Source organism: Arachis hypogaea, chromosome 18 (assembly GCF_003086295.3).
Source record: "Arachis hypogaea cultivar Tifrunner chromosome 18, arahy.Tifrunner.gnm2.J5K5, whole genome shotgun sequence".
Lineage (NCBI taxonomy): Eukaryota > Viridiplantae > Streptophyta > Magnoliopsida > Fabales > Fabaceae > Arachis > Arachis hypogaea.
Window position 1 is genome coordinate 31,237,673 of NC_092053.1, and position 21,332 is coordinate 31,259,004.

At 39.0% G+C, this 21,332-nt stretch overlaps 1 protein-coding gene and 1 non-coding gene across 2 annotated transcripts; one reads left to right on the forward strand and one right to left on the reverse strand.

Moving 5' to 3' along the window:
• Positions 1-8,739: 8,739 nt before the first annotated feature.
• On the reverse strand, positions 8,740-8,847 carry LOC112774785 (small nucleolar RNA R71). Its single transcript, XR_003189246.1, has one exon. It is a non-coding gene; the product is annotated as a small nucleolar RNA R71 (small nucleolar RNA).
• Positions 8,848-18,208: 9,361 nt separating this feature from the next.
• LOC112769867 (uncharacterized) lies at positions 18,209-20,486 on the forward strand. Its single transcript, XM_072224887.1, has 4 exons — positions 18,209-19,121; positions 19,261-19,686; positions 20,149-20,238; positions 20,329-20,486. Exons 1-4 carry the CDS (start codon positions 18,209-18,211, stop codon positions 20,484-20,486), a joined length of 1,587 nt encoding a protein of 528 aa, XP_072080988.1.
• The last annotated feature ends 846 nt before the right edge of the window (positions 20,487-21,332 follow it).

The following is a 21,332-nucleotide window of genomic DNA, read 5'->3' on the forward strand; positions in this document are numbered from 1 at the left end:
TAGGACCCAACTCTCTTGAAGGAGAAGGTTAATCTTGTCTCCTTGGACCTTGGGTGTGGTAAGATTCTCAACCCTAGTGTGATTTGTTGTTCTATGATGTTTGGGTATTGAGATGTTGTGTATGGATATGATTATTGTGGCTTAGGTTGTGTATATGTGAATATTGGAGCTTGATTGGTGATTTTGAAAAGCTTGGAAAAGGGTTTTGTGTGATAAAATCTGTTCTTGGAGGTGTTGATACCTTAAGAGCTTGTGGACAAGTGGTTTGGAAGTGCTCCGATTGAGCTTGGGGAATCGGCTAAGGTATGGTTTCGGTTTCCCGTATCTAATATGTAATGTGGTAGGAAATACTTAGGCTAGAGGCCCTAAGATAGGCATTGAATTGTTGATGTTGTTGAATAGTTGAGATATATGATGTGTTCATATATGTGATTATGAATATTGATGCCTTGATTGTGTGGTATATGAGAAATGCATGTTGTGATATATGCTTGATGGATGATTAAGGTTGAATTGGTGGGTGGTACCATGTTGATGGTGAGTATGATGTTGATTATGTATAGTGATTGTTGATTGGAAATGGTATTATTGGAAATTGGGATGAGGAAGGATGTATGACATGATATTGTGTTTGTCCTTTAGCCATTTGATTGAGAAGGGTTAAGATGGTTGGATGTGGTTTGGGAATTTTGGTAAAATGTCAGTGTGTGAGTTAAGGATGGCTTGTTGTTGATTTTGGTACATTTTGAATGATTTCAAAGAAAAGGGTTGAAATTGGCATGTTTTGATTGATTTTGAAAAGAGTCGAAAGTGGCTTGTTTTGAAAATGGCGCTTTGTGGTTTTGTATGAAAACATGGTTTTTGGGCATATTTTGACGGGACATAGCTTGGACTACGGATCTCTGATTTGTGCCAAATCTGTTTAGAAATGAAATTGGATCCGGGATGTCCATGCCGTTCGAAGAACGGGTGAAAAATGATTTAAAATGAGAGAGTTACGACCGTCGGAAGATTGGGGGTTGAATCTGTGAATTCTGCAGTTTTTAACTTAGAAAATTTTTAGCAGAATAACCCTCCGCGCGTAGGCGCACTTGGCGCGTGCGCGCCGTTCTTCCAGGAAGCACCATCCACGCGTGCGCGTGGTGTGCGCGAGCGCGTCGATGCGCTGCATCGAATGCCCAGCCATTTTCCAGAGAGTTGTGCCAGAGTTGTGCCAGTTTTGTGCCTGGGGCGCAAGAGCACCCACGCGTACGCGTGGCTGACACTTGCGCGTCGTTTGGCTAATTTTCAATCCGCGCGTTCGTGCGTATGACGCTTGCGCGTCGAGAAGTTTTTAAGGCCATCCACGCGTGCGCCTGGAGTGTGCGTACGCGTGTCCCTGTTTTCATCCCAAAGTTGATTTTTGAGTTTTAAAAGCCAAATTTCATACTTCTAAGCCTCCGATCTCACCACTTATGTCTTAAATCATTATGATATGCCTAGCATGAGGAAAAGGGCTAGTGAATGTGGTAACTTGCGAGTGAAGCAAGGGAAAATGAATGATCCATGAGTATCAAAGATGATTATGTGAGATGTGGAGGATGGCGGTGGAAGTGCTTGTTATGCCATGGGCCGAAGGGCCGTAATTGTTAATGAATTGGCTGGTTATGGATTTAACCGTGAGCCGGATGGCTGGATTATGCCGTGTGACGGCAGAGCCATGTTTATGGCTAAGTATAAATGCATATATGCTGTTGAATGAATTGTGAATGTTTGCACTTCCACCATTGGAGATGAGGGTTTCCCTGGGTAGTAGCAGTGGCTAGCCACCACGTGCTCTAGGTTGAGACCCGAAGCTCTGTTAACCCAATGTCGTAAGTGTGGCCGGGCACTGTGAAAGGTCCGGATGAGCTCGCCCCCGTAAATATTCACCAGTGATGGTGATGGATAAATATTCACCAGTGAGGGTGATGGATATGGATCATGATTATGATCAAGTTTATGATGAGTATAACTCGAGTTGGGGATGTACGACAGAGGAACAGTCCAATGGTTAGCTACCAGGACTTGTCGGGTTGGCTCTATAACCGACAGATGATATCATCAGCCACTAGGGACAGGTATGCATCATAAGCATACTACATGAATTGTTTGAGATTGCCTATTTGACTGCATATTACTTGCTAATTGCCTAAATGCCTTATTTGTTCCTATTTGTAAATCTCTTGTCTGATATAACTGTGTTTGCTATATTATACTCCTGCTGGTGGTTGGGAGGTCTGAAGGAATTGGAAAGGGAAGTATTAGTTAGACTGAAGGATCTTTAGTTAGTTGCCACTTATGGTTTAGCTCGTTTATAAGCTTTGATATTATCTGGAGGAAGTTCTAGGATTGCCTTCGGCTTTCCTCTATTATTATGTATTATATATGTGGAAGCTGTTACCGTACTGGGGACCTCTGGTTCTCACCCATGCGGATTTTGTGGTTTTCAGATGCAGGACGCGAGGCTTCTCGTTGAGGCATGCTGGAGACTTCTGGATTTTAGCGAAGATACTTTGTTCTCGGGACTCTGTTTTGGTTTATATATCTTGTTTAGATACTTTTATCTCCATTAAATAATACAAACTGTGATGACTCCTCTTATAGGAGGTTTTGGAGAATAGGTTTCTGTATTTGTGTCCCTCTGGGTTTCCTTTGGGGTTTTCCTTATTTTATTATATGTATATATTGCTATGCTCGGACCGGTTATCTTCGCAACCAGATTTTGAGTCTTGGTATTCCTGTTTTTAACACTCTCTTGTATATATGTTATCTCGCGTTGGTTTATCCTTGTTCGTTACGTTATCGATCGGAGTGTTGCGCTTTCGAGTTATGGTTTTTGTTTACCCCTTTTTTCTACAAGGCTCCTAGTTATAATCAATTATTCATACTACTATACGTACTAAATTTTTGTTTTAGAGGTCGTAATACCTTGCCATCTCTGAATTATGACTTAAGCATAAGACTCTGTATGGTAGGGTGTTACACATGTTGTTACAGCCGCCATCACCGAAGTTCTGATCGCTGCTGGGGCTTGTCGGAGTCGCTGTGGTTTTGTTCTCCCACTTATCCTAGATTTCAGTAAGTTGCTTTACTCCAAAAACTAGTTTAGTCGCTTTTCTGCTTTACGTTATTGAGGAATTTGTGGCGTTATTGCTTTAGGGATGAGTTTTGGTTATTTCATATTGCATTTGAAGTTGCGGTTGTTGTTGCGAAAGCAGTAAGGAACTGTGGGTGAGGCTGTGTGTAACAACCGGCATAACCGTTTTAATAAATTAATAATTTTTAAGTTCCTGGATATAGATTCAAAATTTAGAAATTTTAATTTAAAAATTTAAAGGTGAAATTTGATTTCAATGAATTTTTTTGTGTTGGCAAATGTATCTTTTTCGAAAGATTTTTGTAAAAATGAGTACCGGTGCTTAAGCCGGCAGTACCGGCTCTAGTCTGTCCGGTACCATGTATTGAGAAAAATAAGATTTTGAAGATTGAATTTTTTTATTGTTTTGAAAGGACAAAAATAATTTAGAATTGAAAATCGGGCATTAATCTTAAAGGTTTTGGCCTAAAGAAGGCCAAACGGACCAAAAACACTAACGGGTTAGACCGGGCTCAAGGCCCAACATATATATACCCTATTAATGAGCTTTTAGCTCATTTTGATGGGGAGAGAGAGAGAGAGAGAGAGAGAGAGAGAGAGAGAGAGAGAAAGAGAGAGAGAGAGAGGTGATGGTGAGGGGCTGAAACCTCATTGTCACTATTCATCATCATCTTCTGGGAGCCATAACTTGAGCTACGGAGCTCTGATTGACGAGCCGTTTGTGGCCTTGAGATGCTCTTGTCGAGCTCTTTGTTTCTAGCTAGGCGTTGTTTGTAAGAAATCAAAACTCAAGCTCCATTTTTCTACCCTAGCTTTTGTGCATTTTTTGTTATAGTTTTTGAGTAGATTTTGCGGTTTTGGTTGTTTAGGTGATCTCTAGTAGCGGGTAATTGTCGGGCTTTGCCTTAATCACCGTTGGATAAGGTATGGAACATCTATATCCTTGTGGTTTGGTGTAATGTGAGCTTTAGTTATTAATGCATAGTTATATTGTATGTATGAAGCTTGTTTTTGGAGTTGGTTGTGGCTTTTGCTTTGGCTTTGGTGGTTTGGAGCTTGGTGGAAGCTTGTTGGAATCAAGTTTGGTGTTTAAGTATATTGGAAATCGGCCAAAGTATGGTTTCAATTTTCTCTATGTAATATGTAATGCTTCTAGACACTTAGGCTAGTAGACTAAAGGATAGGAATGAATGAATTATATGGTTGTTTGGATTATGTTTGAGGTATACGTATATTGTGGAGATTTGGATATAATGCATGTGTTGGGATATGAGGATGATAAATGTGATATTGTGATTGGGATGTGATGGTGTTGTACATTAATGAATAATGGTGGAAATGGTGCAAAAGTGCAAGGTTTAGGTTTGGTTGATGATTGTTGAAAATGGTGGAAATTTTTTAAGAAGAATTGTGAGGATTGTAGATGATATAGGATAAATGGTGTTTATGGATGTTGAATTGTGCAAAGTTGTTGATATTGGTATCTTGATTTGAGAGTTTGTGGTTTTGTTGAATTATGGTGGAAAGAGGTAAAAAGAATAAGAGAAATGGGTGATGAGTTAATTGAAGTGCAATCGAATGGTAAAGTGTAGTATGTGGTAGTGTTTGTATTGAAAATTGGGTATGCCTTGGTTTGGTTTGGTTGTGTGATGAGCGGATAATTTATACGCTTTTTGGCATTGTTTTTAGTATATTTTTAGTAGAATCTGGTTACTTTTAGGGATGTTTTAATTAGTTTTTATGTTAAATTCACATTTCTGGACTTTACTATGAGTTTGTGTATTTTTCTGTGATTTCAGGTATTTTCTGGCTGAAATTGAGGGACTTGAGCAAAAATCAGATTCAGAGGTTGAAGAAGGACTGCTGATGCTGTTGGATTCTGACCTCCCTGCACTCAAAATGGATTTTCTGGAGCTACAGAACTCAAAATGGCGCGCTTTCAATTGCGTTGGAACGTAGACATCCAGGGCTTTCCAGCAATATATAATAGTCCATACTTTGCCCAAGTTTAGATGACGCAAACTGGCGTTCAACGCCAGCTCTCTGCCCAATTTTGGCGTCCAGCGCCAGAAACAAGTTGCAAAGTGGAGTTCAACGCCCAAAATGGCACAAAAGCTGGCGTTCAACTCAAAGAATGACCTCTACACGTGTAAAGCTCAAGCTCAGCCCAAGCACACACCAAGTGGGCCCCGGAAGTGGATTTATGCATCAATTACTTACTTCTGTAAACCCTAGTAGCTAGTTTATTATAAATAGGACTTTTTACTATTGTATTAGACATCTTTTGATCATTTTTAGATCTCTAGACCTCCATGGGAGGCTGGCCACTCGGCCATGCTTACCCTCTATCACTTATGTATTTTCATACGGTAGAGTTTCTGCACTCCATAGATTAAGGTGTGGAGCTCTGCTGTTCCTCAAAGATTAATGCAAAGTACTACTGTTTTCTATTCAATTCATCTTATTCCGCTTCTAAGATATTCATTCGCACTTCAACCTGAATGTGATGAACGTGACAATCATCATCATTCCCTATGAACGCGTGCCTGACAACCACTTCCGTTCTACATTAGATTGAATGAGTATCTCTTAGATCTCTTAATCAGAATCTTCGTGGTATAAGCTAGATTGATGGCGGCATTCATGAGAGTCCGGAAGGTCTAAACCTTGTCTGTGGTATTCCGAGTAGGACTCTGGGATTGAATGACTGTGACGAACTCCAAACTCGCGAGTGCTGGGTGTGGTGACAGACGCAAAAGAATAGTAAATTCTATTCCAGTATGACCCAGAACCTCCAAGATGATTAGCCATGCAGTGACAGCGCATCGGACCATTTTCACAGAGAGGAATAGGATGCAACCAACGACAAGGGTGATGCCTCCAAACGATTAGCCGTGCTGTGACAGAGCATTTGGACCATTTTCCTGAGAGGATTGAAAGTAGCCATTGGCACCGGTGACATCCTTACATAAAGCCAACCATAGAAAGGAGTAAGACTGATTGGATGAAGACAGCAGGAAAGCAGAGGTTCAGAGGAACGAATGCATCTCCATACGCTTATCTGAAATTCTCACCAATGATTTACATAAGTATTTCTATCCTTCTTTTATTATTTATTTTCGAAAACTCCATAACTATTTTATATCTACCTGACTGAGATTTACAAGGTGACCATAGCTTGCTTCAAGCCGACAATCTCCGTGGGATTCGACCCTTACTCACGTAAGGTATTACTTAGACGACCCAGTGCACTTGCTGGTTAGTTGTGCGAAGTTGTGACAGAAAATAAAACTAGATCAGAGCACCAGGCCTTTGGAGCCATGGATATGTATCACAATTTCGTGCACCAAGTTTTTGGCGCCATTGCCGGGGATTGTTCGAGTTTGGACAACTGACGGTTCATCTTGTTGCTCAGATTGGGTAACTTTCTTTTCGTTTTCTTTTCAAAAAGTTTTCAAAAATATTTCAAAAATTTCTCCTTTGTTTTTGAAAAAAAATTTTAAAATAAAAATGTTTTCAAAAATATATTTTTCTTTAGAATTTTTAAGAATGAATTCTAGTGTTTCATGAAACATGTTGAATCCTATCTGGCTGTAAAGCCATACCCAAATTGCTTTGGGATTGGTCTTCAACTAATCACCTCAATGGATATAATTTACATGCTAGAGCTTGGTTGGCTATTAAGCCATGCCTGACCCTTTGATTAGAGCTCTAGACTAAAGAGCATAAGATTCCTGGAATTCATATTAAAAATTTTGGAATCCTTATTTTTCTTTTTTTTTTTCAAAATGATTTTCGAAAAAAATTAGAAGAAAATACAAAAAAATCATAAAATCATAAAAATCAAAAATATTTTTGTGTTCTTGTTTGAGTCTTGAGTCAATTTTTAAGTTTGGTTTCAATTGCATATTCATCTTGCATTTTTCGAAAATTCATGCATTCATAGTGTTCTTCATGATCTTCAAGTTGTTCTTGGTAAGTCTTCTTGTTTGATCTTGATGATTTCATGTTTTGTGTCTTTTCTTGTTTTTCATATGCATTCTTGCATTCATAGTGTCTATACATGAAAGATTTCTAAGTTTGGTGTCTTGCATGTTTTCTTTGCATATAAAATTTTTAAAAATAAGTTCTTGATGTTCATCATGATCTTCAAAGTGTTCTTGGTGTTCATCTTGACATTCATAGTATTCTTGCATGCATTCATTGTTTTGATCTAAAATCTCCATGCATTGAGCATTTTTAGTGTTTTTCTCTCTCATCATTAAAAATTCAAAAATCAAAAAAATATCTTTCCCTTTTTCTCTCTTAAAAATTTCGAAAATTAGATTTGACTTTTTCAAAAATTTTTAAAATCTAGTTGTTTTATGAGTCAAATCAAATTTTCAGTTTAAAAATCCTATCTTTTTCAAAATCTTTTTCAAAAATCAAATCTTTTTCATTTTTCTTAGTTATTTTCGAAAATCTTAAAAATATTTTTCAAAAATCTTTTTCTTATCTTTATCTCCTAATTTTCGAAAATAACATCATCAATTAATGTTTTGATTCAAAATCTCAAGTTTGTTACTTGCTTGTTAAGAAAGATTCAAACTTTAAGTTCTAGAATCATATCTTATGATTTCTTGTGAATCAAGTCATTAATTGTGATTTTAAAAATCAAATCTTTTTCAAAACTAATTTTAATCATATCTTTTCAAAAATATCTTTTTCAAAAATTTAATTTTCAAAATATCTTTTCTAACTTCTTATCTTCTTATCTTTTCAAAATTGATTTTCAAAATTTGTTTCAACTAACTAACCAACTTTTTGTTTGTTTCTTATCTTTTTCAAAACTACCTAACTAACTCTCTCTCTCTAATTTTCGAAAATATCTTCCCTCTTTTTCAAAATTTCTTTTTAATTAACTAATTATTTTAATTTTTAATTTTAATTTTCGAAAATTTACTAACCTTTTTCAAAAATAATTTTCGAAAATTCTCTCTCTCTTTTCTCCTTCTATTTATTTATTCTTCTACTCACACAGGGACCTCTATACTGTGGTAAAAAGGATCCCTATTATTATTATTTTTCTGTGCCCTCTTCTTTGTCATATGAGCAGGAGCAAGGACAAGAATATTCTTGTTGAAGCAGATCCAGAACCTGAAAGGACTCTGAAGAGGAAACTAAGAGAAGCTAAATTACAACAATCCAGCAAGCACCTTTCAGAAATTTTCGAACAAGAAGAGGAGATGGCAGCCAAAAATAATAATAATGCAAGGAGGATGATTGGTGACTTTACTGCACCTAATTCCAATTTACATGGAAGAAGTATCTCCATTCCTGCTATTGGAGCAAACAATTTTGAGCTGAAACCTCAGCTAGTTTCTCTGATGCAGCAGAACTGCAAGTTTCATGGACTTCCATCCGAAGATCCTTTTCAATTCTTAACTGAATTTTTGCAGATCTGTGATACTGTTAAGACTAATGGAGTAGATCCTGAAGTCTACAGGCTCATGCTTTTCCCCTTTGCTGTAAGAGACAGAGCTAGAGTGTGGTTGGACTCTCAACCTAAAGATAGCCTGAACTCTTGGGATAAGCTGGTCAAGGCTTTCTTAGCCAAGTTCTTTCCTCCTCAAAAGCTGAGTAAGCTTAGAGTGGATGTTCAGACCTTCAGACAGAAAGAAGGTGAATCCCTCTATGAAGCTTGGGAGAGATACAAAGGACTGACCAAAAAGTGTCCTTCTGACATGCTTTCAGAATGGACCATCCTGGATATATTCTATGATGGTCTGTCTAAGTTATCTAAGATGTCATTGGATACTTCTGTAGGTGGATCCGTTCACCTAAAGAAAACGCCTGCAGAAGCTCAAGAACTCATTGACATGGTTGCTAATAACCAGTTCATGTACACTTCTGAGAGGAATCCTGTGAGTAATGGGACGCCTATGAAGAAGGGAGTTCTTGAAATTGATACTCTAAATGCCATACTGGCTCAGAATAAAATATTGACTCAGCAAGTCAATATGATTTCTCAGAGTCTGAATGGAATGCAAGCTGCATCCAACAGTACTCAAGAGGCATCTTCTGAAGAAGAAGCTTATGATTCTAAGAACCCTGCAATAGCAGAGGTAAATTACATGGGTGAACCATATGGAAACACCTATAATCCATCATGGAGAAACCACCCAAATCTCTCATGGAAGGATCAAAAGCCTCAACAAGGCTTTAATAATGGTGGAAGAAACAGGTTTAGCAATAGCAAGCCTTTTCCACCATCCACTCAGCAACAGACAGAGAATTCTGAGCAGAATCCATCTAGCTTAGCAAATTTAGTCTCTGATCTATCTAAGGCCACTGTGAGTTTCATGAATGAAACAAGGTCCTCCATTAGAAATTTGGAAGCACAAGTGGGCCAGCTGAGTAAAAGGATCACTGAAATCCCTCCTAGTACTCTCCCAAGCAATACAGAAGAGAATCCAAAAGGAGAGTGCAAGGCCATTGAATTAATTACCATGGCCGAACCCACAAGAGAGGAGAAGAACGTGAATCCCAGTGAGGAAGACCTCCTGGGACGTCCAGTGATCAATAAGGAGCTTCCCTCTGAGGAACCAAAGGACTCTGATGCTCATCTAGAGACCATAGAGATTCCATTGAACCTCCTTATGCCATTCATGAGCTCCGATGAGTATTCCTCTTCTGAAGAGAATGAGGATGTTACTGAAGAGCAAGCTGCCAAGTTCCTTGGTGCAATCATGAAGCTAAATGCCAAATTATTTGGTATTGAGACTTGGGAAGATGAACCTCCCTTGTTCACCAATGAACTAAGTGATCTGGATCAACTGACATTGCCTCAGAAGAAACAGGATCCTGGAAAGTTCATAATACCTTGTACCATAGGCACCATGATCTTTAAGGCTCTGTGTGACCTTGGTTCAGGGATAAACCTCATGCCCCTCTCTGTAATAGAGAAACTGGGAATCTATGGGGTGCAAGCTGCTAAAATCTCATTAGAGATGGTAGACAATTCAAGAAAACATGCTTATAGACAAGTAGAGGACGTGTTAGTAAAGGTTGAAGGCCTTTACATCCCTGCTGATTTCATAGTCTTGGATACTGGAAAGGAAGAGGATGAATCCATCATCCTAGGAAGACCTTTCCTAGCCACAGCAAGAGCTGTGATTGATGTGGACAGAGGAGAATTGATCCTTCAATTAAATAAGGACAACCTTGTGTTTACAACTCAAGGATCTCTCTCTGCATCCATGGAGAGGAAGTAGAAAAAGCTTCTCTCAAAGCAGAGTCAACCAAAGCCCCCACAATCAAACTCTAAGTTTGGTGTTGGGAGGCCACAACCAAACTCTAAGTTTGGTGTCAAACCCCCATATCCAAACTCTAAGTTTGGTGTTGGGAGGTCTCAACAAAGCTCTGCACATCTGTGAGGCTCCATGAGAGCCCACTGTCAAGCTATTGACATTAAAGAAGCACTTGTTGGGAGGCAACCCAATGTTTATTTATCCAATTTTATTTTTGTTTTTCATGTTTTCTTAGGTTCATGATCATGTGGAGTCACAAAATAAACAAAAAATTTAGAAACAGAATCAAAAACAGCAGAAGAAAAATCACACCCTGGAGGAAGCACCTGTCTGGCGTTCAACGCCAGAATAGAGCATGGTTCTGGCGCTGAACGCCCAAAATGGGCAGTATCTGGGCACTGAACGCCTAAAATGGGCAGCATCTGGGCGCTGAACGCCAGAATTGCACCCTGGAGAAGAGCTAGCGCTGAATGCCCAGAACAAGCATGGTTCTGGCGTTCAACGCCAGAAATGGGCAACAAATGGGCGTTGAACGCCCAAAATGGGCACCAACCTAGCGCTGAACGCCCAGAGTTGTGTGTAAGGGCATTTTACATGCCTAATTTGGTGCAAGGTTGTAAATCCTTGAATATCTCAGGATTTGTGGACCCCACAGGATCCCCACCCACCTCACCCTCTCTCTCTCCATTCATGATCATCCCTTCTGCTTTCCATACACCACTCACATCCATACACACATCCTTCCATCTCCTCCATATTTTCTTCTTCTTCTTCTATTATTCTTTCTTCTCTTGCTCGAGGGCGAGCAACATTCTAAGTTTGGTGTGGTAAAAGCATAGCTTTTTTATTTTTCCATAACCATTAATGGCACCTAAGGCCAGAGAAACCTCAAGAAAGAGGAAAGGAAAGGCAATTGCTTCCACCTCTGAGCCATGGGAGATGGAAAGATTCATCTCACAAGCCCATCACTAAGAAAGGATGGAGCAAACAAGAGAGCACATTCATGAATCTCAACAGGCACATGAAGAAGCTCATCATCAAGAAATTCCTGAGATACCTCAATGGATGCACTTTCCTCCACAGAATTATTGGAAGCAAATCAACACCTCCCTAGGAGAATTAAGTTCCAACATGGGACAATTAAGGGTGGAACATCAAGAGCACTCCATCATCCTTCATGAAATTAGAGAAGATCAAAAAGCAATGAGGGAGGAGCAACAAAGACAAGGAAGAGACATAGAAGAGCTCAAGGACATCATTGGTTCCTCAAGGAGGAAACACCGCCATCACTAAGGTGGACTCATTCCTTGTTCTTACTTTCTCTGTTTTTCATTTTCTATGTTAAGTGCTTATCTATGTTTGTGTCTTCATTACATGATCATTAGTATTTAGTAACTTTGTCTTAAAGTTATGAATGTCCTATGAATCCATCACCTCTCTTAAATAAAAACTGTTTTAATTCAAAAGAACAAGAAGTACATGAGTTTTGAATTTATCCTTGAACTTAGCTTAATTATATTGATGTGGTGACAATGCTTCTTGTTTTCTGAATGAATGCTTGAACGGTGCATATGTCTTTTGAAGTTGTTGTTTAAGAATGTTAAATATGTTGGCTCTTGAAAGAATGATGACAAGGAGACATGTTATTTGATAATCTGAAAAATCATAAAAATGATTCTTGAAGCAAGAAAAAGCAGCAAAGAACAAAGCTTGCAGAAAAAAAAAAGAAAATAGGCGAAAAAAATAGAAAGAAAAAGAAAAAGCAAGCAGAAAAAGCCAAAAGCTCCTAAAACCAAGAGGCAAGAGCAAAAAGCCAATAACCCTTAAAACCAAAAGGCAAGGGCAAATAAAAAGGATCCCAAGGCTTTGAGCATCAGTGGATAGGAGGGCCTAAAGGAATAAAATCCTGGCCTAAGCGGCTAAACCAAGCTGTCCCTAACCATGTGCTTGTGGCGTGTAGGTGTCAAGTGAAAAATTGAGACTGAGCGGTTAAAGTCAAGGTCCAAAGCAAAAAAAGAGTGTGCTTAAGAACCATGGACACCTCTAATTGGGGACTTTAGCAAAGCTGAGTCACAATCTGAAAAGGTTCACCCAATTATGTGTCTGTGGCATTTATGTATCCGGTGGTAATACTGGAAAACAAAGTGCTTAGGGCCACGGCCAAGACTCATAAAATAGCTGTGTTCAAGAATCATCATACTGAACTAGGAGAATCAATAACACTATCTGAACTCTGAGTTCCTATAGATGCCAATCATTCTGAACTTCAATGGATAAAGTGAGATGCCAAAACTATTCAAGAGGCAAAAAGCTACAAGTCTCGCTCATCTGATTGGAGCTATGTTTTATTGATAGTTTGGAATTTATAGTATATTTTCTTCTTTTTATCCTATTTGATTTTCAGTTGCTTGGGGACAAGCAACAATTTAAGTTTGGTGTTGTGATGAGCGGATAATTTATACGCTTTTTGGCATTGTTTTTAGTATGTTTTTAGTAGAATCTGGTTACTTTTAGGGATGTTTTCATTAGTTTTTATGTGAAATTCACATTTCCGGACTTTACTATGAGTTTGTGTGTTTTTCTGTGATTTCAGGTATTTTCTGGCTGAAATTGAGGGACTTGAGCAAAAATCAGATTCAGAGGTTGAAGAAGGACTGCTGATGCTGTTGGATTCTGACCTCCCTGCACTCAAAATGAATTTTCCGGAGCTACAGAACTCAAAATGGCGCGCTTCCAATTGCGTTGGAAAGTAGACATCCAGGGCTTTCCAGAAATATATAATAGTTCATACTTTGCCCAAGTTTAGACGATGAAAACTGGCGTTCAACGCCAGCTCTCTGCCCAATTCTGGCGTCCAGCGCCAGAAACAAGTTGCAAAGTGGAGTTAAACGCCCAAAATGGCACAAAAGCTGGCATTCAACTCCAAGAATGACCTCTACACGTGTAACATTCAATCTCAGCCCAAGCACACACCAAGTGGGCCCCGGAAGTGGATTTATGCATCAATTACTTACTTCTGTAAACCCTAGTAGCTACTTTATTATAAATAGGACTTTTTACTATTGTATTAGACATCTTTTGATCATTTTTAGATCTCTAGACCTCCATGGGAGGCTGGCCACTCGGCCATGCTTACCCTCTATCACTTATGTATTTTCATACGGTAGAGTTTCTGCACTCCATAGATTAAGGTGTGGAGCTCTGCTGTTCCTCAAAGATTAATGCAAAGTACTATAGTTTTCTATTCAATTCATCTTATTCCGCTTCTAAGATATTCATTCGCACTTCAACCTGAATGTGATGAACGTGACAATCATCATCATTCCCTATGAATACGTGCCTGACAACCACTTCCGTTCTACATTAGATTGAATGAGTATCTCTTAGATCTCTTAATCAGAATCTTCGTGGTATAAGCTAGATTGATGGCGGCATTCATGAGAGTCCGGAAGGTCTAAACCTTGTCTGTGGTATTCCGAGTAGGACTCTGGGATTGAATGACTGTGACGAACTCCAAACTCGCGAGTGCTGGGTGTGGTGACAGACGCAAAAGAATAGTAAATTCTATTCCAGTATGACCCAGAACCTCCAAGATGATTAGCCATGCAGTGACAGCGCATCGGACCATTTTCACAGAGAGGAATAGGATGCAACCAACGACAAGGGTGATGCCTCCAGACGATTAGCCGTGCTGTGACAGAGCATTTGGACCATTTTCCCGAGAGAATTGAAAGTAGCCATTGGCACCGGTGACATCCTTACATAAAGCCAGCCATAGAAAGGAGTAAGACTGATTGGATGAAGACAGCAGGAAAGCAGAGGTTCAGAGGAACGAATGCATCTCCATACGCTTATCTGAAATTCTCACCAATGATTTACATAAGTATTTCTATCCTTCTTTTATTATTTATTTTCGAAAACTCCATAACTATTTTATATCTGCCTGACTGAGATTTACAAGTTGACCATAGCTTGCTTCAAGCCGACAATCTCCGTGGGATTCGACCCTTACTCACGTAAGGTATTACTTGGACGACCCAGTGCACTTGCTGGTTAGTTGTGCGAAGTTGTGACAGACAATAAAACTAGATCAGAGCACCAGGCCTTTGGAGCCATGGATATGTATCACAATTTCGTGCACCATTGTGAATTGTGGAAGTTTGAGAACCAAGTTAATTTTTGGTAAAAACCAGTTTTTGGTGAACTTTGATGGATCATAACTTGAGCCTCAGTTTTTGAAATTCGTTGAAATTTATTTTAAATTAAATTTCACTTAAAGATCTTTAAATTCATATAAAGTTTGATGCAAATGGAGTTTTGTAGAGGAAGTTATGAACGTTTAAAGTTTGGGTTTTAAAACTAATTTTTCTGCAGCTTTAACATTTTTCTAAATTTGCTAAGGCATGCGTACACGGACCTGTGCACGCGACGCGAGCATTGGCCACTGCCAAGTTCCCTCACGTACGCAGGCACTAGCATGCGTACGCAAGTTTTTGACACGTGACGCGAGCATCCCGTTCGGGTTGGAATATTCGCGTACGCGAGCAGGGTGTCACGTACGCGACCACCCATTTTTAACCGTGTGCGTACGCATGGCAGGGGTGTGCATACACACAACCCTTGTTTTGTTGAAAATGTGTTTTTCCTCACATTTAAGGGTTTTCTAACTTTCCAAACTTCCATAACTTCTCTTTGAGACTTGTGGTTAATAATTAGGCCTAGGACTAGCATAGATGGGTTCATGTTTGATATTTAATGGATTTATATACGGGTTTTAGAAGATGGTGACTTAGGCTTGGTATGTCAGTTGGGTGGTTTGTCTTGCGAACTAGTGGGAGCCGGGTGGATGATAAATGTAACACCCTAATATTCAAATTCTTATGCTCGAGTCATAAGTCAATGATAATAAGGTGGTACGACTCTCAAGGGGGATTTTTAATACATAATTATAAGTAAAATAGAAAGAAGTATTAATCAAGAAGCCTGAAAAGAGTAAAAATAAAATTGCGAAGACGTATCACTCACGCATCGGCAACTAAAAGATAAAGCGTGAATTCGAAAGCATTATAAGGATAAAGTCATAAAGGAGAATAAGAGAAGGACAGTATATAGATATATAACATAAGTAAATAGCCACTAGTCACGACCCGCGAAGTTTAGGTCGGCTATGGTACAGTATAACAGTAGTTGACAACAGAATCTCCTAATCTCTCCCAAAAGAAACATAAGAGCCTCTATAGGCAAGTTCAAAAGAGTTCAATACATAATAAAGCTTTTCAAATAAAGGTGGAGAGATTCTAAGAAAATATAAAATAGAGAATATAAAGATCTTCGCCATCTTTCATATGAACCACCGCTCACTTCTGAGCACCTGGACCTGTATCTGAAAAACAAGAGATATATACAGAATGAGAACCCCCGACCCATGGGTTCCCAGTACGGTAAAAGTTCCAAATAAATATAATGCATTGTATAAAAACTCACTAAGCATCCTAAACTTCCTTTCACCAAATATTCACCCTATGTTCTCACTAGTCCATAAACAAGCAATTGTCATAAGGGAATGCTAACTCTAATTCATATCTTTCATGCTTCCCAACTTTCTAACTCTCCAACAAAACAGAATCAGAATCATAAGCCAAACTATCACCAGTTATTTTGTCTCAGCAATTCTATAGCGTTACCTCTGATTCTCACCTGGAGCAAGTGAAATCACATCACTGCGTCTACCCAGGAAGCTCAAATTATCTCATTCGATATTCATCATCATTATTCAATTATATCATCAATTCATCTCATCAAGAACAGCCCTCAGCGTCCACCGACACCAGCATGAGGGACCTCTCAGTTGTACAAACACAATCAATACAGACAAGTAATACACAAATAAGGTACAAGTAGAACAGATAGCATATAGTCAGGTAGCATCGCATATATGATATAGCAATCCAAACAAATAGGCAAACCCAAATAATTCTAACATATGCAAATGATGTATGCCTGCCCTATGGCTGATGAGTCTCATCTATCGGTTATAAAGCCAACCCGACAAGTCCTGGTAGCTAACCATTGGACTGTCCCTTTGTCGTGCATCCCCAACTCGAGTTATTCACAATCATAATCATAATCATACAACACCCACACTGGTGTTTATTCACGGGGGCGAGCTCATTCGAAACTTTCACAGTGTCCGGCCACACTTACGACATAGGGTCAACAGAATCTCGGATCTCAACCTGGAGCAAGTGGAGCCGACCTACTGCATCTATCCAAGGAAATCCGAAACTCAGATAATTTCACAAATCTCAAATTATACTCGATTGGGAGCAAGTGGGGGCTAACCACTGCATCTACTCTAGGAGTCTCAAAACCATAGTTATCAAACCCGGCCGGTTCGACCGGAAACCTGGTCACCCAGTCACCTGGCTGGGCCGAGCCACACGTTGAACCGGCCATGCAATGGACCTGGTGGAATCCGGTTCAACCCGGCGGGTTTTGACTAAAACTGGTGACCCGGACGGGTTATTTGACCCGATCCGGGTGGTGCATTTTTTTAATATCCTAAACCTAAACGGCATCGTTCTACTATCCCCCCTCTTTTCGTTGAAACTGAAAGCCTAGGCTATCCCCATTTCCCTCATTGCCTTACCCTCACATCTCTGATCTCCCTAATGGCATCTGAGACAGATCTCTTGAGAGTTGAGTGAGTGTCAGTTCATCAATCGGCCTCATCAATCACCGCCGAAGTCACCAGTCACCGCCGATACCCCCTCTCAGCCAACCTCATCTCTCCGTCTCTCCGTCACCCTCGTCGTCACTCTCCGCGGCGTCGTTACTTCTCCCAGCCGTCACTGCTTCTCCCCTCACTTCGCCATGTTCGTTGTTATATTGGTCGTTTGTGGGTTATGCTTCTTCTACTTTTACTTTGCTGCTTTTGCTTCTGTCTTTTGTCGGTGCCTCACCTGGTCGTCAGAAAGCTCAGAGCCTCTGCTCCCTCAGGTCAGTGCCTCTACTATTGACCTATTGACTATTGTTATGGAATTGGAATTGGTATATTAGTTAAAATCTGTTCTTGAATTGGTATATTAGTTAAAATCTGTTCTTGAATTGGTATATTAGTTAAAATCTGGTTGATATATTAGTTAAATTTGTTCTTGAATTTTAGTTAAAATTGCTGTATTTTCCCTGTTGCTGTTGCTAGTTGCTGTGTTGGTAATTTGGTATATAGTTTTTTAGTTGCTGGTTGCTGCTAATTGCTATTGTATTTTACTGTGGTTTTTTTAGAGCTGTTGTTGTTTGTTACTGGTTTGTTTAAAGTTGCTGTTAGTTGAATCAGGGAACTTTGGTGAAATGGTGGTGGTTGATATGTTGCTTAAAAACTTATTTAAGCAAATCTTTTGTTGCTGAAAATATTTTTGGTTTCTTTGCTAGAATTTTAAAAATGGCTTCATCTCAAACACCATCAGAAACGCCACCATCTCAAGAACAAGCATCATCAGCAACTCCACCCCTGATCTTACCACTAAAAGAGTTTATAATAATAGAGGAAAGACTGATCCAGCTTGGGGTCATTGTAAACAAATTGTGGAAAAAATAGGGAAAATTACTATGATGTGCATATATTGTGACAAACCTGTTAGGGGAGGTGGGATTAATCGATTTAAGTATCACTTGGCTGGAAAAGGAGGAGATGTTGAAAAGTGCAAAAAGGTTCCACCTGCTGTTGCTCATCAATTTGGGCAAAATATTGAAGAATTTATGAATAAGAAAAGAAAAACTCAAGAAAATTATGCAGAAAGTTATGGAGCACGTGATGATGTTGAAAGAGAATTTGATAGAATGGAAGAGCTTGAAGCACGGCAGCAACAACTCCAACATTCAAGGACAAGGTTGCCACCACCTGCAGCTAGGAAAAGGAAAAAAAACTACTGGAATAGAGACGTTTTTTCCATCTTCAACAACACTTGGAGCCCAACCAACGATAAAACGTGTATTGCAAAGTAAAGAAATTGTGGAAAAATGTGACATTGCCATTGCAAAGTGGATGGTTGATGCTTGTGTGCCATTTAATGCAGTTAATTCAGCATATTACCAACCAATGATTGATGCTATTGCAAACATGGGTGTAGGATATAAAGGTCCAAACTTTGGTAGAGTTCGTGGGTATTTGTTGAGTAAGTTGGTGGATTATGTGAAAAAGATTATTGAACAGTATCATGAAATTTGGAAGCGAACTGGATGTACTATCATGGCTAATGGATGGACTGATCGTTGTAGGCGCACTTTAATTAACTTCTTGGTTTATTGTCCTAAAGGAACTATCTTCCTAAAGTCTGTTGATGCTTCTCATGCCTCCAAGACTGCTGAATTATTGTTTAAGCTTTTTAAGGATGTTGTCAACTTTGTCGGTCCTGAAAATGTTGTTCACATAGTGACGGACAATGCTGCAAATTATGTTGCTGCTGGAAGGTTGTTGGAAGCTGAATTCCCTAAGTTGTATTGGTCTCCTTGTGCTGCGCATTGTATTAATTTGATGTTGCAAGATATTGGAAAGTTGAATGAAGTCAGTGAGACAGTTTCACATGCTTCAAAGATTACTAAATACATATATAATCATTGTCATCCATTGTATCTTATGAGAAAGTTTACTGGTGGACGAGAAATACTTCGTCCAGCTCCAACTCACTTTGCTACCAATTTCATAGCTTTGCAAAGTATTCTAGCTCAAAAAGATGCATTAAGAGATATGGTAACTTTTTAAAGAATGGACAATCTCAGCCTACTCCAAAGAAGCTAAAGCTAAAATATTTGTGGATCAAGTTTTAGACTCTAAGTTTTGGAATCAATGTACAGATGTTGTCAAACTTACTGAGCCACTTGTTCGTGTGCTTCGTATTGTGGATAGTGAAGATAAAGCTGCAATGGGTTTTCTTTATCAAGCTTTTAATATGGCTAGAGAAGAGATGGTGAAGAGGTTTCGACGAAGAAAGAAGATTGTGGAGCCTTACTTGAAGATTTTGGATACTCGTTGGGATTCACAACTTAAAAAAAATTTTCATGCTGCTGGCTATTGGTTAAACCCTGCTTTTCGATTCAACGCTGCTGAATTTGAAAAATATAAGCAAACCACTTCTGGCCTACTAGATGTAATTGAGAAATATTCATATGATGATCTAGAATTGAATACTAAGTTGACAAGTGAGAAGAGAATATATTCTAATGCTGAAGATGATTTTGGAAGACAATCTGCACTGTGTGAACGAAGCACAGTGATGCCAGGTAAATATATTTATTTAGTTTTATCTTTCTTTATTCGTTTATTTATTTAAAAAGGCTAATTGTAATGCATTGCCTCTTTTGATTTTAAGACCAATGGTGGGAATCTTATGGAACTGGAGCACCAAATTTACAAAAGTTAGCCATTCATGTTTTAAGTCAAACTTGTAGTTCTTCTGGTTGTGAGTGAAATTGGAGTATTTTTGAACACATCCACACAAAGAAGAGGAATCGGTTAGAACATCAAAAGCTTAATGATCTTGTTTTCGTTCATTATAACTTGAGGCTACAACAAAGGTATCTTCTATAATTATTTATCTAATTTTAAAAAGTATTGTTCATTAAAATTTAATCTTTAGTTTAGTAATTACATAACTTGATAACATAGGAATCTAATGAGAAAGCAAAGCTATGATCCAATTTGTCTTGATACATTTGATGACTATTCGGATTGGATATTGGAAGATTCACCGCCATTTTTAACTCCTGAAGAGGTTGATACTCTACGAAATGATTTGGCAAATATGTCCATTCAACCAACTTTGGATGATCTTGGTAAATTCTTCAATTGCTTGAATATTTTAATTGTCAGTTGCTATTACGAATTATTCTTGATATTGATTTGTCAAAAATACACAAATGTAGATAAATTAAATTTGGAAGATGACCAAGATAATGATGGACCAAGTAACAATGCTATGGAAGATATGGATACAAATCAAAATGAGGGAAATGTTGATCAAGCTCCTAATTTTCCCTATCAAGATGTTGATGCCAACTTTGAGCTCACCCCTTGGACTTGATTTAATGATTGTGTTATCTTTAACTTGCTCTTGTTGATTTAAATTGAGAACATATTTATACTAGAAACTAGTTTATTAACTCTTCTTTTAGATTATTAGTTATGTTTAAGACTTGATATTTGATTATTAATGTTTGTAAGACTCGCATTTTAAGATTTAAGACATTATTTCAATTTTATTAATATTATTTTATATTTTTTTAGTTATGACCGGGTTAACCGGGTGAATTAGTGACCCACCAGTTGAACCAGTAAGCCGGTGACTTGGTCATATGACCGGATTGATTACCGGTTCGGTTCTGATAACTATGCTCAAAACCAAACCTGGAGCAAGTGGAATCACTCTACTGCATCTACCCAGGCAGGTATGTCTCACCATATCCCGGAATAAGAGGATCAATGCCACTGCATCTACCTAGACAGGTGTTTAAAAGATCAACCTGGAGCGAGTGGAATCACCACTACTGTCGCTACTACCCAGGCGTCACAATCTCTGACCTGGAGCAAGTGGGACGAACCACAACCCTTGCGTCTACTCGGGGAGCCTCTATACTAATCAACCTGGAGCAAGTGGGGCGCAACTACAACCCTTGCATCTTCCCAGGAGGTACATTCTCATATGCCCAGGAGGAACCAAAGAGGGGATCCTAACCTCCCACCATCTCGCAGGGGGCGATTTTACAATACCAGGAGAAACAAGGAAGGGGATCCTCACCTTCCTTCATCTTTCTGGGGTCGCACTTCCGAGAAAGAGACCTCAAGATAAAACAATCATTCAACGCCATATTTTCATTCTCAGCCATAAATCAATATTTATCATAGCCATCCGGCTCATGGCATAACCCAT

Coding starts and splice junctions, on each gene's coding strand:
- LOC112769867 (XM_072224887.1), top strand. CDS start 18,209: ATGGAGCACGTGATGATGTTGAAAGAGAATTTGATAGAATGGAAGAGC. Junction 19,122..19,260: donor CAATTTCATAGCTTTGCAAA/GTATTCTAGCTC, acceptor ATCAATGTACAG/ATGTTGTCAAACTTACTGAG. Junction 20,239..20,328: donor ACCAACTTTGGATGATCTTG/GTAAATTCTTCA, acceptor ACACAAATGTAG/ATAAATTAAATTTGGAAGAT.